General features: G+C 42.9%; 1 protein-coding gene across 1 annotated transcript in view; it reads left to right on the plus strand.

Annotated features, from left to right (window-relative positions):
* Positions 1-22,339, plus strand: part of FLVCR2 (FLVCR choline and putative heme transporter 2) — a gene marked incomplete at both ends in the record, with an annotated part of 59,726 nt that overhangs the window by 20,541 nt on the left and 16,846 nt on the right. Inside the window, 2 exon segments of the mRNA XM_079699658.1 lie at positions 12,116-12,257; positions 14,979-15,119. Of these exon segments, the coding sequence (XP_079555784.1) occupies positions 12,116-12,257; positions 14,979-15,119 (283 nt within the window).

Raw genomic sequence — 22,339 nt, forward strand, 5'->3', positions numbered from 1 at the left:
TGGGGCAGGAATGGACCGAGGAGGAATGAGGTTGGGCGGGTGAGAACCTGCTTGCTGATGTGGTTGCCTCCTACCAAGAGGAGCAGGATCCTCCTGGCGAATACCTGGGTCTGGAGGATGAGGTGCCTGGGACCCTGGAAGAGAGTTCAGATGGGGACCAGTGGTCTGTCCTCGTTCCAGTGGACTAAGCCCTCACCATGGTGTTGACACAGAGCTCCCTGCCTTTTGTGAAAGCCCCAGGGTCTTCCTTTGATGGTCTGGGCATGTTCATGACCAGGCAGCACTGGGAGGGCAGCTTTGTGCCTGGATTCTGATTGTGCCTGGGTTCAGTTGTGACCTGGGGCTTTGCAGGGGTGCCCCACATGGATGGTGATGGGGACAGTAGTTCTGTGGATCTCAGAGCCAACATAACACGTGTTGTGTTGTGTTGTGGGTCAAGTGTGGGCATCTTACCCCAGATGCAGCCTAGTGGTTTCTGGGTTTATTTTGGCTCTGCCAAGTGCATGAGCTGGAATGACAAGTGATGCATGACACAGAGTATGGCTTCTTCCTGTCACCCGAAGCCCTCAGGCTGCACAGGCATGTTTTTAACTGTGACATTTGCTCTGGAAGTGCTCGTGACCACTGCTATTGCAACAGTGTTTAGATATCACCCTTGAGTTTGCAGAAAGGGCAAAAATCAAATCGAAAACAAAAATTGAGTATCCCAGTCTGCCTCTCCATCCTTTATTCACCCCATTTTGGTAAAACATCTTCTTTTGGGGTGAAGTGAACCATTGTGATTAGGCTCATAGGCTCATAGGCTCTGAAGAGCGGAGACTGTCTGTGTATTGTGTATTTTGCCCCGACTGTATTTTGTTGAGGAGTATAAAACTACAGAACAAATGCTGGGGCATAAAGTAAGTCAAAACCAGTTAGCGGTGATTTTTAATCCTTTACATTCACAGTCTGGGTCTTTGGTTTTTTGTGAGTGTGGGAAAGGTACGGATCCCACCCTTGGGAGCAGCATTCCGTCAACTCTTTAAATTATTCTTGTCCTGACTTGGGCTGCGGGTCTCTGGGTTTTACCCTGGTGGTGTTCTATCAAATGCGAGACAGAACTCAAAGGAGTGAAAATACAGGCTTCTGTGTTGACTAGTGTCACACCAGCAACATTTCCTGGTAGGCAGGAGGTGAGCTGGGGCCTGGAGTCAGACAGAACTGGTTTAGGAGCCCAGCTCTTCTGCTACCTGCCTGTGTGCCCCTAGGCTGGCTGGGTGCCCACCCCCAGTTTTTCTCATTTTTGTCTTTGTTGCAAAAGTTCATGGGCTGAATGAAAAAGATAAACTCTATTAGATACCCAGTGCCTAGTAGATGCTCAAAAACTAGTCGACCATTCTGCCCTCTTCCCAGTCCCCCGTGTACCCATTTTCTGCCCTTACCACTGAGAGTACAATGTGGTTTGTAGAAAGAATGTGGTCCCTAGTGGGCAGACCTGTGTGTTTCTGCCAGCTTTGTGTAGACAAAACCTTCCACCAACGTCCATCTGTCCGTCTGTCCAGCCAGCCAACATGACTGAGCTCCTGCTAAGGGACAGACTCAGGAACTAGGAGCTGGGTATAGAGCTGTGCATGATCACTGAACACAGCTCTCAATAAGTAGGAAAAAATATGCCCTGAAAAAAACAGAAGAGGCAGCAGCTTATAGTCCAATCGCTATGTTTTGGTTTCCACACTGGGCATGAAAGTACTGCCAAAGCCGATTTCCTCCTGGAGAAAAGTCACTGTGGGATGGCGTCGATATATTTGAAGTAATGAGAGGGAAGAACCTACAACCAAGAGTACTCTACCTGTCAAGGATCTCATTCAGATTTGATGGAGAAATCAAAAGCTTTATAGACAAGCAAAAGCTAAGAGAATTCAGCACCACCAAACCAGCTCTACAACAAATGCTAAAGGAACTTCTCTAACTGGGAAACACAAGAGAAGAAAGGGACCTACAAAAACAAACCCAAAACTATTAAGAAAAACGTAACAGGAAAAAACATATCGATAATTACCTTAAATGTGAATGGATTAAATGCTCCAACCAAAAGACACAGATTCACTGAATGGATACAAAAACAAGACCCATATATATGCTGGCTACAAGAGACACACTTCCAACCTAGGGACACATACAGAGAAAGTGAGGGGATGGAAAAAGATATTCCATGAAAATGGAAATCAAAAGGAAGCTGGAGTAGCAATACTCAAATCAGATAAAATAGACTTTAAGTTAAAGAATGTTACAAGAGACAAGGAAGGACACTACACAGGATCAATCCAAGAAGAAGATATAACAATTATAAATATATATGCACCCAACATAGGAGCACCTCAATAAGGCAAATGCTAACAGCTATAAAAGAGGAAATCGACAGTAACACAATAATAGTGGGGGACTTTAACACCTCACTTACACCAACGGACAGAGAATCCAGACAGAAAATTAATAAGGAAACACAAGCTTTAAATGACACAATAGACCAGATAGATTTAATTGATATTTATAGAGCATTCCATCCCAAAACAGCAGATTACACTTTCTTCTCAAGTGCACATGGAACATTCTCCAGGATAGATCATATCTTGGGTCACAAATCAAGCCTCGGTAAATTTAAGAAAATTGAAATCATATCAAGCATCTTTTCTGAACAAAACACTATGAGATTAGAAAACAATTGCAGGGAAAAAAGCATAAAAAACACAAACACATGGAGGCTAAATAATATGTTACTAAATTACCAAGAGATCACTGAAGAAATCAAAGAGGAAATCAAAACTACCTAGAGACAAATTACAATGAAAACACAACGATTCAAAACCTATGGGATGCAGCAAAAGCAGTTCTAAGAGGGAAGTTTATAGCAATACAAGCCTACCTCAAGAAACAAGAAAAATCTTCCCTGGTCGCGCAGTGGTTAAGGACCTGCCTGCCAATGCAGGGGACACAGGTTGAAGCCCTGGTCCAGGAAGATCCCACATGCCGTGGAGCAACTAAGCCCGTGCGCCACAACTACTGAGCTCGTGCTCTAGAGTCTGCGAGCCACAACTACTGAGCTTGTGTGCCACAACTACTGAAACCTGCTCACCTAGAGCCCGTGCTCCACAACAAGAGAAGCCACCGCAATGAGACGCCCGTGCACTGCAACGAAGAGTAGCCCTCGCTCGCTGCAACTAGATAAAGCCTGTGCACAGCAGCAGACCCAATGCAACCAAAAATAAATAATTTTAAAAAAAAAGAAAAGAAAAATCTCAAACAATCTAACCTTACATCTAAAGGAACTAGAGAAAGGAGAAAAACAAAACCCAAAGTTAGTAGAAGGAAAGAAACCTTAAAGATCAGAGCAGAAATAAATGAAATAGAAACAAGGAAAACAATTAAAAACAAAAAAAAAGATCTTGCTGTTGATTCATGTCAAAGAGTGTTCTTCCTGTGTTTTCCCCTAAGAGTTTTTTTTTTTTTTTTGGTGGTACGTCGGCCTCTCACTGTTGTGGCCTCTCCTGTTGTGGATCACAGGCTCTGGACATGCAGGCTCAGCGACCATGGCTCACAGGCCTAGCTGCTCCGCGGCATGTGGGATCTTCCCGGACCGGGGCACGAACCCGTGTCCCCTGTATCGGCAGGCAGACTCTCAACCACTGTGCCACCAGGGAAGCCCCCCCTAAGAGTTTTATAGTGTTTGGTCTTACATTTAGGTCTTTAATACATTTTGAGTTTATTTTTGTGTATGGTGTTAGAGAGTGTTCTAATATCATTTTTTTACATGTAGCTGTCCAGTTTTTGCAGCACCACTTATTGAAAAGACTGTATTTCCTCCATTGTATATCCTTGCCTCCTTTGTCATAGATTAGTTGACCATAGGTGTGTGGGTTTATCTCTGGGCTTTCTATCCTGTTCCATTGATCTGTATTTCTGTTTTGTGCCAGTAGCATATTGTCTTGATTACTGTAGCTTTGTAGTATAGTCTGAAGTCAGGGAGTCTGATTCCTCCAGATCCTTTTTTTTTTCCCTCAAGATTTCTTTGTCTATTTGGGGTCTTTTGTGTCTTCATATAAATTTTAAGATTTTTTGTTCTAGTTCTGTAAAAAATGCCATTGGTAATTTGATAGGGATTGCATTGAATCTGTAGATTGCTTTGGGTAGTATAGTCATTTTCACAATATTGATTCTTCCAATCCAAGAACATAGTATATCTCTCCATCTGTTTGTATCATCTTTAATTTCTTTCATCAGTGTCTTATAGTTTCCTGCATACAGGTCTTTTGTCTCCTTAGGTGTTTATTCTTCAGTTTGTGGTGTTTATTCTTCATTTTGTTAATATGGTGTATCACAATGATTGATTTGATTTGATTGAAGAATGCTTGCATCCCTGGGATAACTCCCACTTGATCATGGTGTGTGATCCTTTTAATGTGTTGCTGGATTCTGTTTGGTAGTATTTTGTTGAGGATTTTTGCGTCTGTATTCATCAGTGATATTGTTGTGTAATCTTCTTTTTTTTTAAGTGTCTTTGTCTGGTTTTGGTATCAGGGTGATGGTGGCCTTGTAGAATGAGTTTGGGAGTGTTCCTTCCTCTGCAATTTTTTGGAAGAATTTGAGAAGGATGGGTGTTAGCTCTTCTCTAAGTCTTTGATAGAATTCACCTGTGAAGCCGTCTGGTCCTGGACTTTCGTTTGTTGGAAGATTTTTTTTTAAGCTTTATTGGAGTATAATTGCTTTACAGTGGTGTGTTAGTTTATGCTTTATAACAAAGTGCATCAGCTATACATATACATATATCCCCATATCTCCTCCCTCTTGTGTCTCCCTCCCATCCTCCCTATCCCACTCTTCTAGGTGGTCATAAAGCACCGAGCTGATCTCCCTGTGCTATGTGGCTGTTTCCCACTAGCTATCTGTTTTACATTTGGTAGTGTATATATGTCCATGCCACTCTCTTACTTCATCACAGCCCACCTTTCCCCCTCCCCATGTCCTCAAGTCCATCCTCTACATCTGTGTCTTTATTCCTGTCTTGCCCCTAGGTTCTTCAGAACCTTTTTTTTCTTAGGTTCCATATATATGTTTTAGCATATGGTATTTGTTTTTCTCTTTCTGACTTACCCCACCCTGCATGACAGACTCTACGTCCATCCGCCTCACTGCAAACAACTCAATTGCGTTTCTTTTTATGGCTGAGTAATATTCCATTGTATATATGTGCCACATCTTATTTATCCATTCATCTATCAATGGACACTTAGGTTCCTTCCATCTCCTGGCTATTGTAAATAGAGCTTCAATGAACATAGTGGTACATGACTCTTTTTGAATTATGGTTTTCTCAGGGTATATGCCCAGTAGAGGGATTGCTGGGTCGTATGGTAGTTCTATTTTTAGTTTTTTAAGAAACTTCCATACTGTTCTACATAGTGGCTGTATCAATTTACATTCCCACCAACAGTGCAAGAGGGTTCCCTTTTCTCCACACCCTCTCCAGCATTGATGTTTGTAGATTTTTTGATGATGGCCATTCTGACTGGTGTGAGTTGATAGCTCATTGTAGTTTTGATTTGCATTTCTCTAATGATTAGTGATGCTGAGCATCCTTTCACGTGTTTGTTGACAATCTGTATATCTTCTTTGGAGAAATGTCTATTTAGGTCTTCTGCCCATTTTTGGATTGGGTTGTTTGTTTTTTTGATATTGAGCTGCATGAGCTGCTTGTAAATTTTGGAGATTAATCCTTTGTCAGTTGCTTCATTTGCAAATATTTTCTCCCATTCTGAGGGTTGTCTTTTTGTCTTGTTTATGGTTTCCTTTGCTGTGCAAAAATTTTTTTCTTTTTGTGGTATGCGGGCCTCTCACTGCTGTGGTCTCTTCTGTTGCAGAGCACAGGCTCCAGACACACAGGCTCAGCGGCCATGGCTCACGGGCCCAGCTGCTCCGTGGCATGTGGGATCTTCCCAGACCGGGGCACGAACCTGCGTCCCCTGCATTGGCAGGCGGACTCTCAACCACTGCGCCACCAGGGAAGCCCTGTGCAAAAACTTTTAAGTTTCATTAGGTCCCATTTGTTTATTTTTGTTTTTATTTCCCTTACTCTAAGAGGTGGGTCAAAAAGGATCTTGCTGTGATTTATGTCATAGAGTGTTCTGCCTGTTCTCCTCTAAGAGTTTTATAGTGGCTGGCTTTACATTTAGGTCTGTAATCCATTTTCAGTTTATTTTTGTGTATGGTATTAGGGAGTGTTCTAATTTCATTCTTGTACATGTAGCTGTCCAGTTTTCCCAGCACCACTTACTGAAGAGGCTGTCTTTTCTCCATTGTATATTCTTGCCTCCTTTATCAAAAATAAGGTGACCATATGTGTGTGGGTTTATCTCTGGGCTTTCTATCCTGTTCCATTGATCTATATTTCTGTTTTTGTGCCAGTACCATACTGTCTTGATTACTGTAGCTTTGTAGTATAGTTTGAAGTCCAGGAGCCTGATTCCTCCAGCTCCGTTTTTCTTTCTTAGGATTGCTTTGGCTATTTGGGGTCCTTTGTATTTCCATACAAATTGTGAAATATTTTGTTCCAGTTGGGTGAAAAATGCCATTGGTAGTTTGATAGGGATTGCACTGAATCTGTAGATTGCTTTGAGTAGTATACTCATTTTCACAATGTTGATTCTTCCAATCTAACAACATGGTATATTTCTCCATCTGTTTGTATCATATTTAATTTCTTTCATCAGTGTCTTATAGTTTTCTGCATACAGGTCTTTTGTCTCCTTAGGAAGGTTTAATCCTAAGTATTTTATTCTTTTTGTTGCAGTGGTGAATGGGAGTGTTTCCTTAATTTCTCTTCCAGATTTTTCATCATTAGTGTATAGGAATACAAGAGATTTCTGCGCATTAATTTTGTATCCTGCTACTTTACCAAATTCATTAATTAGCTCTAGTAGTTTTCTGGTGGCATCTTTAGGATTCTCTATGTATAGTATCATGTCATCTACAAACAGTGACCCCTTTACTTCTTTTCCGACTTGGATTCCTTTAATTTCTTTTTCTTCTCTGATTGCTGTGGCTAAAACTTCCAAAACTATGTTGAATAATAGTGGTGAGAGTGGACAACCTTGTCTTGTTCCTGATCTTAGAGGAAATGGTTTCAGTTTTTCACCATTGAGATTGATGTTGGCTGTGGGTTTGTCATATATGGCCTTTATTATGTTGAGGTAAGTTCCCTCTGTGCCTGCTTTCTGGAGGGTTTTTATCATAAATGGGTGTTGAATTTTGTCAAAAGCTTTCTTACATCTATTGAGATGATTATATGGTTTTTCTCCTTCTATTTGTTAATATGGTTTATCACATTGATTGATTTGCATATATTGAAGAATCCTTGCATTCCTGGGATAAACCCCAGTTGATCTTGGTGAATGATCCTTTTAATGTGCTGTTGGATTCTGTTGCTAGTATTTTGTTGAGGATTTTTGCATCTATGTTCATTAGTGATATTGGCCTGTAGTTTTCTTTCTTTGTGACATCTTTGTCTGGTTTTGGTGTCAGGGTGATGGTGGCCTCATAGAATGAGTTTGGGAGTGTTCCTCCCTCTACTATATTTTGGAAAAGTTTGAGAAGGATAGGTGTTAGCTCTTCTCTAAATGTTTGATAGAATGCGCCTGTGAAGCCATCTGGTCCTGGGCTTTTGTTTGTTGGAAGATCTTTAATCACAGTTTCAATTTCAGTGCTTGTGATTGGTCTGTTCATATTTTCTGTTTCTTCCTGGTTCAGTCTCAGAAGGTTGTGCTTTTCTAAGAATTTGTCCATTTCTTCCAGGTTGTCCATTTTATTGCCATAGAGTTGCTTATACTAGTTTCTTAGGATGCTTTGTATTTCTGCAGTGTCTGTTGTAACTTCTCCTTTTTCATTTCTAATTTTATTGATTTGAGTCCTCTCCCTCATTTTGTTGATGAGTCTGGCTAAAGGTTTATGAATTTTGTTTATCTTCTCAAAGAACCAGCTTTTAGTTTTATTGATCTTTGCTATTGTTTTCTTTGTCTCTATTCCATCTATTTCTGCTCTGATCTTCATGATTTCTTTCCTTCTACTAACTTTGGGTTTTGTTTGTTCTTCTTTCTCTAGTTCTTTTAATTGTAAGGTTAGATTGTTTATTTGAGATTTTTCTTATTTCTTGAGGTAGCCTTGTATTGTTATAAACCTCCCTCTTAGAACTGGTTTTGCTGCATCCCATAGGTTTTGAATCGTTGTGTTTTCATTGTAATTTGTCTCTAGGTAGTTTTGATTTCCTCTTTGATTTCTTCAGTGATCTCTTGGTTATTTAGTAACATATTATTTAGCCTCCATGTGTTTGTGTTTTTTATGCTTTTTTCCCTGCAATTGTTTTCTAATCTCATAGCGTTTTGTTCAGAAAAGATGCTTGATATGATTTCAATTTTCTTAAATTTACCGAGGCTTGATTTGTGACCCAAGATGTGATCTATCCTGGAGAATGTTCCATGTGCACTTGAGAAGAAAGTGTAATCTGCTGTTTTGGGATGGAATGCTCTATAAATATCAATTAAATCTATCTGGTCTATTGTGTCATTTAAAGCTTGTGTTTCCTTATTAATTTTCTGTCTGGATTCTCTGTCCGTTGGTGTAAGTGAGGTGTTAAAGTCCCCCACTATTATTGTGTTACTGTCGATTTCCTCTTTTATAGCTGTTAGCATTTGTCTTATGTATTGAGGTGCTTCTATGCTGGGTGCATATATATTTATAATTGTTATATCTTCTTCTTGGATTGATCCCTTGATCATTGTGTAGTGTCCTTCCTTGTCTCTTGTAACATTCTTTAACTTAAAGTCTATTTTATCTGATTTGAGTATTGCTACTCCAGCTTCCTTTTGATTTCCATTTTCATGGAATATCTTTTTCCATCCCCTCACTTTCTCTGTATGTGTCCCTAGGTTGGAAGTGTGTCTCTTGTAGCCAGCATATATATGGGTCTTGTTTTTGTATCCATTCAGTGAATCTGTGTCTTTTGGTTGGAGCATTTAATCCATTCACATTTAAGGTAATTATCAGTATGTTTGTTCCTGTTACCTTTTTCTTAATAGTTTTGGGTTTGTTTTTGTAGGTCCCTTTCTTCTCTTGTGTTTCCCAGTTAGAGAAGTTCCTTTAGCATTTGTTGTAGAGCTGGTTTCATGGTGCTGAATTCTCTTAGCTTTTGCTTGTCTATAAAGCTTTTGATTTCTCCATCAAATCTGAATGAGATCCTTGCCAGGTAGAGTATTCTTGTTTGTAGGTCTTCCATTTCATTGCTTTAAATATATGGTGCCACTCGCTTCTGGGTTGTAGAGTTTCTGCTGAGAAATCCGCTGTTAACCTTATGGGAGTTCCCTTGTATATTATTTGTCATTTTTCCCTTGTTGCTTTTAATAATTTTTCTTTAATTTTTGTCAGTTTGATTACTATGTGTTTCAGCGTGTTTCTCGAGTTTATCTGGTCTGGGACTCTCTGCGCTTCCTGGACTTGGGTGACTATTTCCTTTCCCACGTTAGGGAAGTTTTCTACTATAACCTCTTCACATATTTTCTTGGTTCCTTTCTCTCTCACTTCTCCTTCTGGTACCTCTCTAATGCGAATGTTAGTGTGTTTAATGTTGTCCCAGAGGTCTCTTAGGCTGTCTTCATTTCTTTTCACTCTTTTTTAAAAATTCTGGTCTGTGGTATTGAATTCCACCATTCTGTCTTCCAGGTCACTTATCTGTTCTTCTGCCTTAATTATTCTGCTATGGATTCCTTCTAGTGTATTTTTCATTTCAGTTATAGTATTATCATCTCTGTTTGTTTGTTCTTTAATTCTTCTAGGTGTTTGTTCTTTAATTCCTCTAGGTGTTTGTGAAACATTTCTTGCATCTTCTTGATCTTTGCCTCCATTCTTTTTCCGAGGTCCTGGATCATCTTCACTATCATTATTTTGAATTCTTTTTTCTGGAAGGTTGCCTATCTCCACTTCATTTCATTGTTTTTCTGGGGCTTTATCTTGTTCCTTCATCTGGTACATAGTCCTCTGCCTTTTTATTTTGTGTATCTTTCTGTGAATGTGGGTTTTATTCTACAGGCTGCAGGATTGTAGTTTTTCTTGCTTCTGCTGTCTGCCCTCTGGTGGATGAGGCTATGTAAGAGGCTTGTGCATGCTTCCTGATGGGAGGGACTGGTGGTGCTTAGAGCTGGGTGTTGCTCTGGTGGTCAGGGCTCAGTAATAGTTTAATCCACTTGTCTGCTGATGAGTGGGGCTGAGTTCCCTCCCTGTTGGTTGTTTTGCCTGAGACGACCCAGCACTGGAGCCTCCAGGCTTTTTGGTGGGGTGAATGAGGGACCCCGGGATGGCTCATGCCAAGAGGTACTTCCCAGAACGTCTGTTGCCAGTGTCCTTGTCCCTGTGGTGAGCCACAGCTGCCCCCCGCCTCTGCAGGAGACTCTCCAACACTAGCAGATAGGTCTGGTTCAGTCTCCTATGGGGTCACTGCTCCTTTCCCCTGGGTCCTTATGCGCACACGACTTAGTGTGTACCCTCCAAGAGTGGAGTCTCTGTTTCCGCCAGTCCTGTCGAAGTCCTGCAATCAAATCCCGCTAACCTTTAAAGTCTGATTCCGGAAATCCTCCTCCCGTTGCTGGACCACCATGTTGGGAAGCCTGACCTGGGGCTCAGAACCTTCACTCCAGTGGGTGGACTTCTGTGGTATAATTGTTCTCCAGTTTTTGAGTCACCCACCCAGCGGTTATGGGATTTAATTTTATTGTGATTGTGCCCCTCCTACCGTCTCACTGTAACTTCTCCTTTGTCTTTGGATGTGGGGTATCTTTTTTCATGAGTTCCATTGTCTTCCTGTTGATGATTGTTCAGCAGTTAATTGTGATTCCTGTGCTGTCGCAAGAGGGAAGGAGCACACGTCCTTCTACTCGGCCATCTTGAACCAATCTCCTCAAATAGTAGATGCTTTAAAGATCAGTTTGATTTGTTGATTGTGTACAGTGTACATTGGAACAACCCTGCACTGAGCCTATTGATGATGACTTTTGAGAATATTTCAGAGCTGAGAATCACTAGTGACCATCCTGAGTGGCTGTAATTGACAGGCTGGAAAACCAATAAGGATGATCAGCACATTGGCAGCTGATGAATGGTGTTGGCCTGAAAGCAAATTGCTTCTCTACCTGCAGTTGTTTTCAAGTTCAATAAAGGAAAAGTGGGACCTTAACACAAAAGACTTACTCAACTTCTCTCACTCTTACAATTTGGACCTGGTTATTTTGTGTGTTCTCACACTATTTTCATATTTCCACCTTGGTATTTCGTGTGGCAGAAGGGTTTGGGGAGTTTTATCACAGCTAGTCACTCCTGAATCAAGGCATTTCTGTCCTCAGAAACACCCAAGGCATGTTATCTGTCAGGTCACTGGAGTTTGAACTGCAATGCAGATATAAGATGTTTCAGTTTGTTGGGTTGTGTTTGTATGTGTATTTATAGCCACTTTGCATGTGCCCATGTCCTGTGTGTATAAATTTATGCAGTTGTGTGACTTCACACCACAGATGCTTTATAAATTACAAAGTTAACTTACACAATGAACTTAAGCTTCTGTGTTTGTAAATGTGGTAATGACGCTAGGCTTCTATCTCTCACTGAATGCAAGTTCTTGGGGTTGTAGGGTGTAGAATTTTTCCCTCAGCTGGTCTCTCAGCTCCGGGTTAACAGATACAGTGAAATCAAGAATTTAAATGGCACAAAAAGCAAAACCAGCATTGTTTTACTCCACCATAGAGATGGGAGCATAGGAACCATTCTTCATTAGTTTGTAGCTAGAGAAAAGCCAGTCAGCATTGAGAACCCCAACTATAATCGTTTTCACAATCTGTGATAGTGAGGGTGGTCAAGGGTGTGTGAGTTGAGCTGTCAATCAAAAGAAAGATCTCTCTGATGTCTTGAGGGGGGAAACAATCCCTGTTTGAGGCTTAAGAAGGACTGGAAGTTGGGGATTATGTTTCTAATTAGGAGGCTCTTAAATGTGTGCTGTCACCTCTGGGCCATTGATACAATGATTGATTGTCTCTGTCTTCTATAGCTTGGAGTTGCCATTGGGTTCTTGGTCCCTCCTGTCTTGATACCCAACATCAAAGACCAGGACAAGCTTGCCTACCACATCAGCATCATGTTCTACATAATAGCAGGTGTGGCCACTCTGCTTTTCATCCTTGTCATCATCGGTAAGGTCATTAATAGGCTCATGGGGGTTGGGGAGGCAGGGAGGTCCTGCTGACTTGGGTGAGGACCTTGTGAATATGGCCCTAGAGCAGCATTCTAGGTCCCATGTAATCTATAAAATATATCTATAGAAACTGGAAGCCAGGCTTCCAATGGTCTTCAAACGTTTTAGCCTGAGTAGTTGCTGCCGATTCAGTGCTAGCTGGTCCTGTGTACTTTGTTAGCTGTTCAGTAAAGGTTAGTTGTAATTAACCAGTTCCCCAGTATGACCTCATTAGAATGAATGGGCAGCCTGCTGATCCCCTTGATGAAGCCCTGGTGAGCGCTTATGATGTCACAGGTCCTGTGCTGAGTGTGCCTGATCTCACTGACTCCTCAATGGCCCTATAGGGGAGGTACCAGCATCAGTCTCACTTAACCAAGAGGAAACAGTGACTTACGAGGAGATAAGGGAATTGTTCAAGATTAGACAGTAAGTGGCAGAGGCTGGATTCCAGCCTAAGCTTATCTAACTCCATACCCTAAATTTCTGGAACACAAGAAAACAAAATAGGACTGACCCACAAACACTAATACTCTCATACATTCACCTGGGAATGCCTGGGGCCCACATTTTAAAATGCTTTTTTAAAATGTATATAAGATATGCTCATTATGGAAAAAATCTAGAAAATACAAAAAAGCATAAAGAAAAGAATGACCATTAACTTAGCCTTGTACCTGTTAATCCCAACCACCAGCCCCAGAGAATTATTATTAATATTCTATGTATGTATATTTAATCATTGAGGTATTTGGTTCATTTATATCCTTTTTTCTCTTCTGAGTGATATCACATGGGCTGTGATAAATTCAGAAAGAGCATAGTAGGGTTTTCATTTTCAGTGAGTCATTTGTCTTTAAAAGTTAACCAGCTGTCTTCCTAATATCTGAAAGTTCCACCTCACTCATTAAAGGTTTCATTCCTTCCTGCTGGCCTCAACTCCAGAGTCAAACAGTTTTATAATCATGTATCTCATCCAGCTGTTCTCACTGTGTCATTCCCTCCCCGGGGTCCAAGCTGAGGAAGGGCTGCCCGATGGCTTTTCAAAGCTCACAGGATCTCTTGGACGGAGAACTTGGTGTTCCTGGAAAGGTGAGAAGCCTTGAAGCTGTGGTTGAGAACAGGAAAGAACCATCTCGGCCAGACTTTAAGTTTCAAATTGTAATGTGCTCAGCTCCAAACTCTTGTGTTTGTAGCAGATGAGGGCCTGGTTCTTTGCAGAGATCCTGGAGGTAGGCCATTTCTACACTTTGCATTTTACTAGTAAGCACAGACGGTTGCTCATTGAATAAAGAACTGAAAAATCTTATCCAAACTGTGGTTTGTGGTTGCCAAATCCTTGAGCAAACAGCTGCTGTTGCCGAGATTAAAAAAAAAACTCTTGCCTTGATTTCTTTCCCCTGATAGAAGGGGAGGTGAACAGGCAAGACAATGGTTGAGAAGTACCCAGTGGTGGGAAGTTACCCAGGACTGTTTCCGGAGAAGGAAGAAGCAGGGCTCTGAAGTCAGGGCTGGAGGGTTATCTGGATGGAGGGGGGAGACCTTTGATCTTCAAGAGACTAAACCTCATTTCCAGAGCTTCCTCTAGCTGGAGGCAGTTTCCTGACCTTTCAGAGGTGTTCTCATGGGGGCTGGGGACACAACAAGGTGCTTATTTACTTGGACCCAATTGGGGGACCGATCTAGCCAAGCAGCTGGTTAAACTGATTTGGCCCCCAGAGAACTGAACCGCAATCAATGCAGTCAAATGGATTGTACCAGTTGCACTGAAAACAGAACATAAAGCAAATGGTTTTCCCACTGTCCCTCCCCAGTCCTTCCTATCAGAGTGGTCACACCTACAGGAGCATGTGTTAATCCTCTGGTTTCTCATGGGGCAGATGTCTGATTCAGACTTCGAGAAACTAGGGATGGACTTTCCTATCCCTAGACCCAGGGACTGGGTCTTTCCAATAGAAGATCCTTTCCCTTTTTCAGGGAATGTTTATTGGCAGCATGTGCCAGGCTCTGTGCTCAGCATGGGCAGCACAGTTCCTTCCCCCCTGGGGGGAGCTCTGGTGCTGAGTCCTTAACTGGGCTCACTAATCCCAGAGCCTCAGCTCTCACTTCCTTCCTATCTCCGTGTTACTACTGAATTTCTTCAGTGCTCTGCCGTATGTTATTCCCCGGTTGTTACTCGGCTCCTTGATCCTTGAATACTGCCCAGTGATTGCAGCCGTCCAAAGGCCATTAAGAAAAAATAATCCGGGCTTCCCTGGTGGCGCAGTGGTTGAGAGTCCGCCTGCTGATGCAGGGGACACGGGTTCGTGCCCCGGTCCGGGAGGATCCCACGTGCCGTGGAGTGGCCGGGCCCGTGAGCCATGGCCACTGAGCCTGCGCATCTGGAGCCTGTGCTCCGCAACGGAAGGGGCCACAACAGTGAGAGGCCCCTGTACCGCAAAAAAAAAAAAAAAAGAAAAAAAAGAAAAGAAAAAAGAATCCAAGGCACAGTCACGGAGCCACAGACAGTGAGATGCAGCTTCAAGAGAGGAGACTATAAAGGATTTAATTGAAGAATTAATATTTCCTTTTGGAGTCTTAGTTCCTTCTCAGATGAGGGAGTCAGCTCTCATCCATGTATCAGCTCTGCAGGGTGGGACCATAGGGATTTGCAGTGATCTCTCTGTTTCTTTCCTTTCAGTATTCAAGGAGAAGCCTAAACATCCCCCCAGCAGGGCCCAATCCCTAAGCTATGCCTTGGCGTCCCCTGATGCTTCATACTTAAGTTCCATCGTCCGACTCTTCAAAAACCTCAACTTTGTGCTGCTCCTCATCACCTATGGTAAGATACAGATGTGTCCAGGAGTGTAATGGAACTGGGAGTGTGAGACAAGAGGCCTGATGTGTCTGTGCATCATAGTGTTTCCAAATCCCAAATGTATTTGTAAAGTCGTCGTTTAGGGTCAACCAGAAGAGACAACTCTGTCTCAGGGCCTTCGATGTTGGGTTACCTAGACAACCATTCCTTCCCATATCAAGTTGTCTGGCAAAATGCCTGCTGATCCTCCGCATCTCAGTATGACTGCTGTAAAAAGCAGTATTAGGCGACCTTTCCTCTTTTATTTTGCTGTTCCTGGTTCATCTTAACACTTATCATTAAAAAAAAAAAAAAGATCATTTCCAGATCTGTTTTCCCACTCAACTGGGAACTCCCTGAGAGTAGGCATTTATGTCTTTTTACTTCATAATGCCTCAGCGGTGGCCAACCTGGAGTAGATACTCCAACAGTTATTAAATGAGTGATTGAATGAACGAGTGGATGGATATTTATATGAGTCTTGTGACATGAATCACTCTCCAGCCAATCCTTCATCTTGGAACATGGCTCCTTTTTTACCTGAATGCAAGACAACATCCCTCTTTCGTTTCATTTTCTTGGCTTTGGTAAGATAAATGTCAATATTTATGCTGGTGTATTGGCTTGCCTTTCCAGCAAGGCGTTTGCTGCATCTTCAGCCTAACGTTTAATGAGAACGTTCTAGCCAGGGGCAAGGACAGAACCTCAGGGCGCTCCATTAAAGGCGTCTTTACAGATCCACCCAGCTCTGCTGCTCTCCAGCTTACCCTCGACCATTTAACCCTACAGTTTGTTTGATTAAAATCAAGAGTGTATATCATGCTCAGTAACCAGAAGAAGAAAAGAAATGAGATGGGTTGACGTGACTTATTCTTAGTGAAACCCCAGTTGGCTATAACCTCAGGTTTTCTCTAGGCTCGCAAACTGTATCTTACAACAATGCTAGCATTTACTACGTGCCAAGACTTCTTATTTATTATTTTATTTAACTCTCACCACACCAGTGAGAGGTAAATAGTATAATTTTCCCCATTTAACAGATGAGGAAACAAACTCAGAGAGATGAGGTAAAAGCTCAAGAGCACACAGTTTTCAAAGGGCAGAGCCAGGATTCAAGTACAGATTTGTCAGACTCCAGAGTCTATACTCCTGATCCGTGATTGCCTATGCTCCTTCCTTGAATTGTACCAGGGCTTCACTTTAGGCTTATCAATGTCCTTCGCTTAATTAAAGTGTTTATTAGCTGAGGCATTCGATAAGAGGCAGTATCATCCACAGTAGAGAGGCACACCTGGTTTTCAGGCATATGCACAGATTAGGTGACCTCTTATCTGGAATAGCCCCAGGTACCCACATTAGTCTCCAAGGCCTCTGGTCTCCATTCCTCCCTCTCTCCAGCTTCTCAGTCCTGAGTATGTCTCTGCATTCATTCACAAAACAAAGAGAAAGTTTCCAATACTTAGGATGGCCAGCTAAAGATATTATGAGTCGCCCATCACTGAGAGGTATTCCAGTGTAGGTGGAACCAACCACTTAGTGGGGATATTGTGGGGAATATCAGGCTATAGATGGATAGTGAAACCTGATGATCTTTGAGTTCCCTTCCAGACTCAGGATTCCATGCCTCTAAGAACTTTCACTTTTCCCTAGAGTTAAACATCTTGAGTGCATCAACCTTTGACCACCATTAACCTTATGGCATCTGACAACAGGGCATTTGAGGCTTACCTTGGAATTCTAGGGCAGATAAGTGCTTAATAAATATCTTTTGTGAACGAGAGTGGCAATGGTAGCAATAACCGGTCAATGGCCTTATTCCAGAGGCTGTGGTCTTCAGTTCTGGATGCTGTTTATGGCAGGGTCAGGTCACTGACCCATGATAGCAAGAAATAAGAACAAAATGTACCAGGAGCAGTGCTGCTCCTGGTCGCTGTGGCTCAGCTCTGGGCCATGCTTTAGGGGCAAAGCAACTCCTTTTCCTTCCATCTTGTATGGCTGGTTGCTTATACGGTATTCAATCTGGCAGAGTGGTGTTCATCCTATGGTTCTGGACACTCTTCCTTAATCTATTTGGTTAAGTGATAACACAGGGAATAAATGGGTTAGCACTTCTGGAATGGTGGAGTGAGGACCTTGCATCATCTGTTCCTCCATGAAAACAAGAACAATACTGGCAGACATTATCAAAATCAGTTGTTTCAGGGTTCTTAACCAAAGGCTTGAAACAATCCAGTGAGCATCTATTCAAGACAAATATCTAAATAACAGTAAAGTAGCAAGCTTTGTGTTTTAACTTGTCCTATTCCGATCCCCTCTTCCAGGCTCTGTGGTAACCTTGAGAGACATGCAGCAGCCTCCCAGACATGGTAGCTGTGAAAACTAGCAGCCTCACAGCCACTGGAGGGGGCCAAACAATTTTGGAGCTCCCCCCAGAAGTCCCATCCCTAGGTCACTATTTGACTTCTATGGCAGTTCCCTGCAAAGGCCCCATTCAGAGGATTTGCCCATATTTGACCTGACTCAGAGCTTTCTCAGTGGGAAAGCGCTATTTCCAGGGCATTTGTTGAAAGCGATCACTGCTTAACATCACAGCTGCCTGAGGTAGCAATACTGGTTGGGGTAATCAAGAGGCTGACCAAAGACCTTGAAAGGAAAATCTGGAGAATGAGATGGCCAGGGGGCTTTGGAAAGCTCTGACATATTCTTAGGAATCTAGAAATCCACATGCACATGCAGAGTTGTGCACGTGGCCAGGAAAGACCTGAGAAAGCCCTAAAGTCTCACCTCTGGCTGAACTTGAGGCTCTGTGTAAGCAGAAAGTGAAGGCTAAGGCAGAGTTGTCATCACCCTGCTGGAGCATCACAGACAAGTCCCAGCGCACACATAGAGGTCCTCAGCAAAGGTGGGAGACTTGTGGGCTTAAAGTATTTAAGGAAATCTCTGTCTAATCCTTAGCTCAAAACTAAGCTAGTGGAACAGAAACCTCAGTGGCTGCACATGACAAAGAACACAGACTTTACAAAATGAGTCCAGGAAAGTCAGTGAACAAACAGCAGCAACAGTAACAAATCCTGGGGAAGGAGGAGAATCTCATTTCTAGAGTTGACATTATATTTAAAATGCCCAGTTTCAACAAAAAATATGAGACATGCAAAGAAACAGGAAAGCAGGGCCCATACACAGTTAGAAAGCTGTTCCTGAGGAAGCCCAGAGGTTGGATGTAACAGAAAAAGATAGTAGCTCAGCTATTATAAATATATTCAAGAACTAAAGGAAACCAATGTGTAAAGAATGAAAGAAAAGTAGAGAATGATGTCTCACCAAATAGAGAGTATCAAGAAAGACAAATCAAAAAGAACCAAATATAAATTCTGGAGTTGAAAATACAATAACTGAAATGAAAAACTCACTAGAAGGCTCAACACTAGATTTGAGCTGGCAGAAAAAAGAATCAGTTAACTTGAAGATAGGTCAAATGCAATTATCCTGTCTGGGGAACAGAAAGAAAAAAGAAAGAAGAAAAATGATCAGATCCTCATAGACCTGTGGGAAACCATCAAGCATACCAACACATGCCTAACAGGAGTCCCAGAAGAAGAGGAGAGAGAAACAGGGTGGAAGTAAATTGCCATTAAATTGAGATGGTGCTAAACTAGAAAAACAGTTCACTTCTGTGCCTCTGGAAGCATTTGACTATGTTGTGTATAGATAGAATTTATTAACATTTTTCTCAAAGGCCTGAGGTGATCCCAGTGAGGAGTTAAACTAATCTGGTTGTTTGTACACATTTCATTATAGTCAGAGAACCACAAGCCTTATTTTTGTGGTAGAGAGTTGAACTTGGTGACAGGGATCTTTGCCAAGAAGGAAATGATTCTTAGGCTGAATCACAGATTTGGGAAAACATGTTATTGAGCTTTTACTGTGTGTCAGGCACCATGTGAAGTGCTTTATATACATTATCTCATTTAATCTTCAAAAGGAACCCATGAACTAGGTGTTCAACTGCTCCATTTTATACCTAAAAAAACTGAGGCTCTGATTGAGCTCCTTGTTCGTAATTAGACAGCTAGCAAGCAATAGAGCTTAGATATAAACTTCTGTCTGTCTGAGATCAAAGCCTATCTTCCTAACCACCACACCATTTTGCCTTCCCGTGCAGAAAGGAGCCTCTTGGAGACAGAGCCAGGGGTCTGTTTTCAACCTCACTCAACTGAATAACCTCTGGGTCTATCTAGCAGGGGTGGTAGTGGTGTATGTCCTTCCTCAGATTCAGTCCTCAGACCAATGGCCTTTCTTCTGAGATGAGGGTCTGGAGTTCTGGGGTTTAGAAGCAGGACCTACCTACACTGACTGGCCATATTTGGGGCTTGGGGATGGTGAGGTTTCATCCGTAGTGCGTCTCTCTAAGGGTTACAGGTCATGTAAAGGCTCTCAGTCCACCTGAGAATCCCTGCTTTCTTCTCCCACTATCTTTGCTCCAGATTAAAAATGCACACACAACCAAAAAAACCCTCTATAAATTCAACTAAATTCTTTGAGACCTCCCAGAATGCCTCCCACCTTCCATGCAGTTTCAGGTTGAGTTTTGAAGAGGGAAATGGTTCACAGTTTATATGTACACACATATAACCATATAGTGCATATGTACATTATACATATGATGTTCCTATTTTCCTCTGAATTATAAACACTTAAGAGCATGTAGTTGGGAATCAAGCAGTTGATAGTGTTTCATGGATGTATTTGCTGGATTTGGGTGGACATGTTTTGGAATAAGAGCCTTGACTGAGGGACCAGTGAGTTCAGAGTTGGTACGTAAGGAATATAAGGTCTAAGTTTTAGTGTCAGCTCTGCTAATTACTGAGTGTACCACCTTCACCCATCCTGTGCTCATCGTGTGTCTCTCTAAGAACCACCCCTCAGAAAAGAGTAAGAACATTTGCTTCCCACTGGAGTTCCCTGGATGGAAATGAAAGCTTTTAAAGTAATTGTGAATCAAAACACTGCGTGCAGCCACAATGCTGTTGCGTTGGGAAACTTGCCCATTTCCTACAGTCTTTTTGTTTTTTGAATGAACTAGATTTCGACACGTAGGGAGTAGCTCTCGTGCAGCTGGCGGGATGTCCAGAATTGTACTGGTAGTGACTTTCCAAGTGCTTCTCCAAGCTGCTGAGTCAGCTGCCCCGAGCTAAGGTGCGGTGATACAGTAAAGGCTTTGGAGGAATTCCAGTGCCACTGCCTTTTCCCCACGGGCTTCTGGCCACACTCTTAGAGGTAGGTTTCAGACATAAATTATGGGCCTTCCGGCTAAGTTGGAATTTCAGATCCACAACAAATTCTTTTTTAGTATAAACATGTCCCACAACTATTTGAAGCATTCTTATGCTGAAATTCAAATTTAATTGGGTGTGCTGTTTGTTTTTTCCTAAATCTAGCAGCCCAATTTAGAGGGGAGGAGGTGCAGAGGCTGGGTTTGTGCTTGATGTTGCTGAAGTATCACAGGAATGAGAAACTACCACCTCCTCTAACAAAATACCCTCCTTATTCTAACATGGCACTGCAGGAAGACACAGGGCTGGAAGCAGATTCTCCGTGGGTCCACCAGAGCCTGGGGCTGGGCAGGTCTTGTGGTGAGCGTCAGCCGTGGGTGTGGGGTGGGGTGAAGTAAGAACCTTTCTTTGGCTCCCCCTCGGATCTCCAGGCCTTGCTTTCACATGGCTTCCCTAACGTCTTTGCATTGATGGCTAACGACTGCCCTGGTAAACAGACGTGAAAGGCTGCTCTGCTGGAGAAGTGTCCTCCAAGGGATTGCTCTTCCCTGTCATCCCCCAGCCTTGCCTCCAGCTATGCTTCTGAAGAATCTGTGCAGTGTTGGGCATCTGAATTCAGAGCCTCAGCATGTGTCCTGAGGACACCTTTCCTTGGGGCTCTCAAGGGCTTTACACTGCCCGACCTGGGCCTCGGCAGGGGCTTTGTGCCCCTTCAAGATGCTGGCTTCAGGGTGGGTATAAGGTCCTTCCGGGATCCCCTGGAGCTTTGCCGAGGTCAGGCTGGCCCTTTAAAAAGAGGGTTTCCTACAAGTTCAGGAAGGACAAAAGGGAAACGAACACAGAGTAACCAGAACCCAGAGATGGGATCTGGGATCAGTGTTTCCCACGCTGGCCTGGTGATAGAGTCCCCTGGGGTGCTGGGTGGTGTGTGCCTCAATTCCTACCTCTCTTCTGGAAAGTCAAATTCAGATAGTCTGGTCCGGGCCTGGGAATCTGCTTTTCACAAGCATTCCTGGAGATTCTGGTTTGCAGCAGGGTTGAGAACCTCTAAAGTAGGTGTGCTATGGGTGATTCTCTTGAAGCCCCTTCCCATCCCAGCTGCCTCCATGTTAACCCCAGCCTCTGAGGGCCTGGGCCTGGTCTGTGATCTTCCTATGCCCAAGGCCATTTATCCCCAAGTTTAAGAAATGCCAAGGGTTTTTGTTGTGGTGTTGTTAAAATGCGGATTCCTAGCCCCAATCCAGGGGAATCAGATTTAGTTGGTCCAGGGTGCAGCCCAGGAATCTGCGTTTTTAGACTCTGAGGCTTACTAATGCCAGTGGTTTCTAAATGCCACCACCCTTTGAAAAAAATTAGTCTTGACACAGGAGAGAAACTCAGAGTGATGACAAGTCAGTCCCTTCTGCCTTCCTAAAGCTCACCCCCTCAGTGACCTGCACTCCTCCCAGGTGGCTGATACCAGCGGTGACCAGGCCTTTCAGGGGCCATCACCTTTCCTCACCTGGCAGGCTTACCTTACTGGGGATAATCATACCCGAATATAACACAGTCACTGCCTTCCTGTAAGAGGTACTTATGAACAGGGCAGAGCACACATTTCATTCCTGCCCTTCAGTGTGGACACCGGACCCTTTGGTTTGGGCAGTGGAGTGGACTTGTGCCGTTTAACTGTGTCTGGCAACCTTTGGCAATATGGGAGGGACATCTAGATTCAAGAGAGAGTCAGAATTTCTAATTCCTTTAAGGTTGGCCTGTAGAAAGAATTGGAAAGAATGGTAGCCTTCCAGGGCGAACCCCTGCCCCCTCCACATCCTCCCTACCTTAGCCCTGATTCCTGTCTGGCTGGGAGCAGGGGATGGTTATTGGTAAACCAAACTAGTCTAGCAGAGCCAGTAGGTCTCAAACTTTGAGGCTTATCAGAATTACCTGGAG

The sequence above is a fragment of the Hyperoodon ampullatus genome (assembly GCF_949752795.1).
Source record: "Hyperoodon ampullatus genome assembly, chromosome: 3".
Classification (NCBI taxonomy): Eukaryota; Metazoa; Chordata; class Mammalia; order Artiodactyla; family Ziphiidae; genus Hyperoodon; species Hyperoodon ampullatus.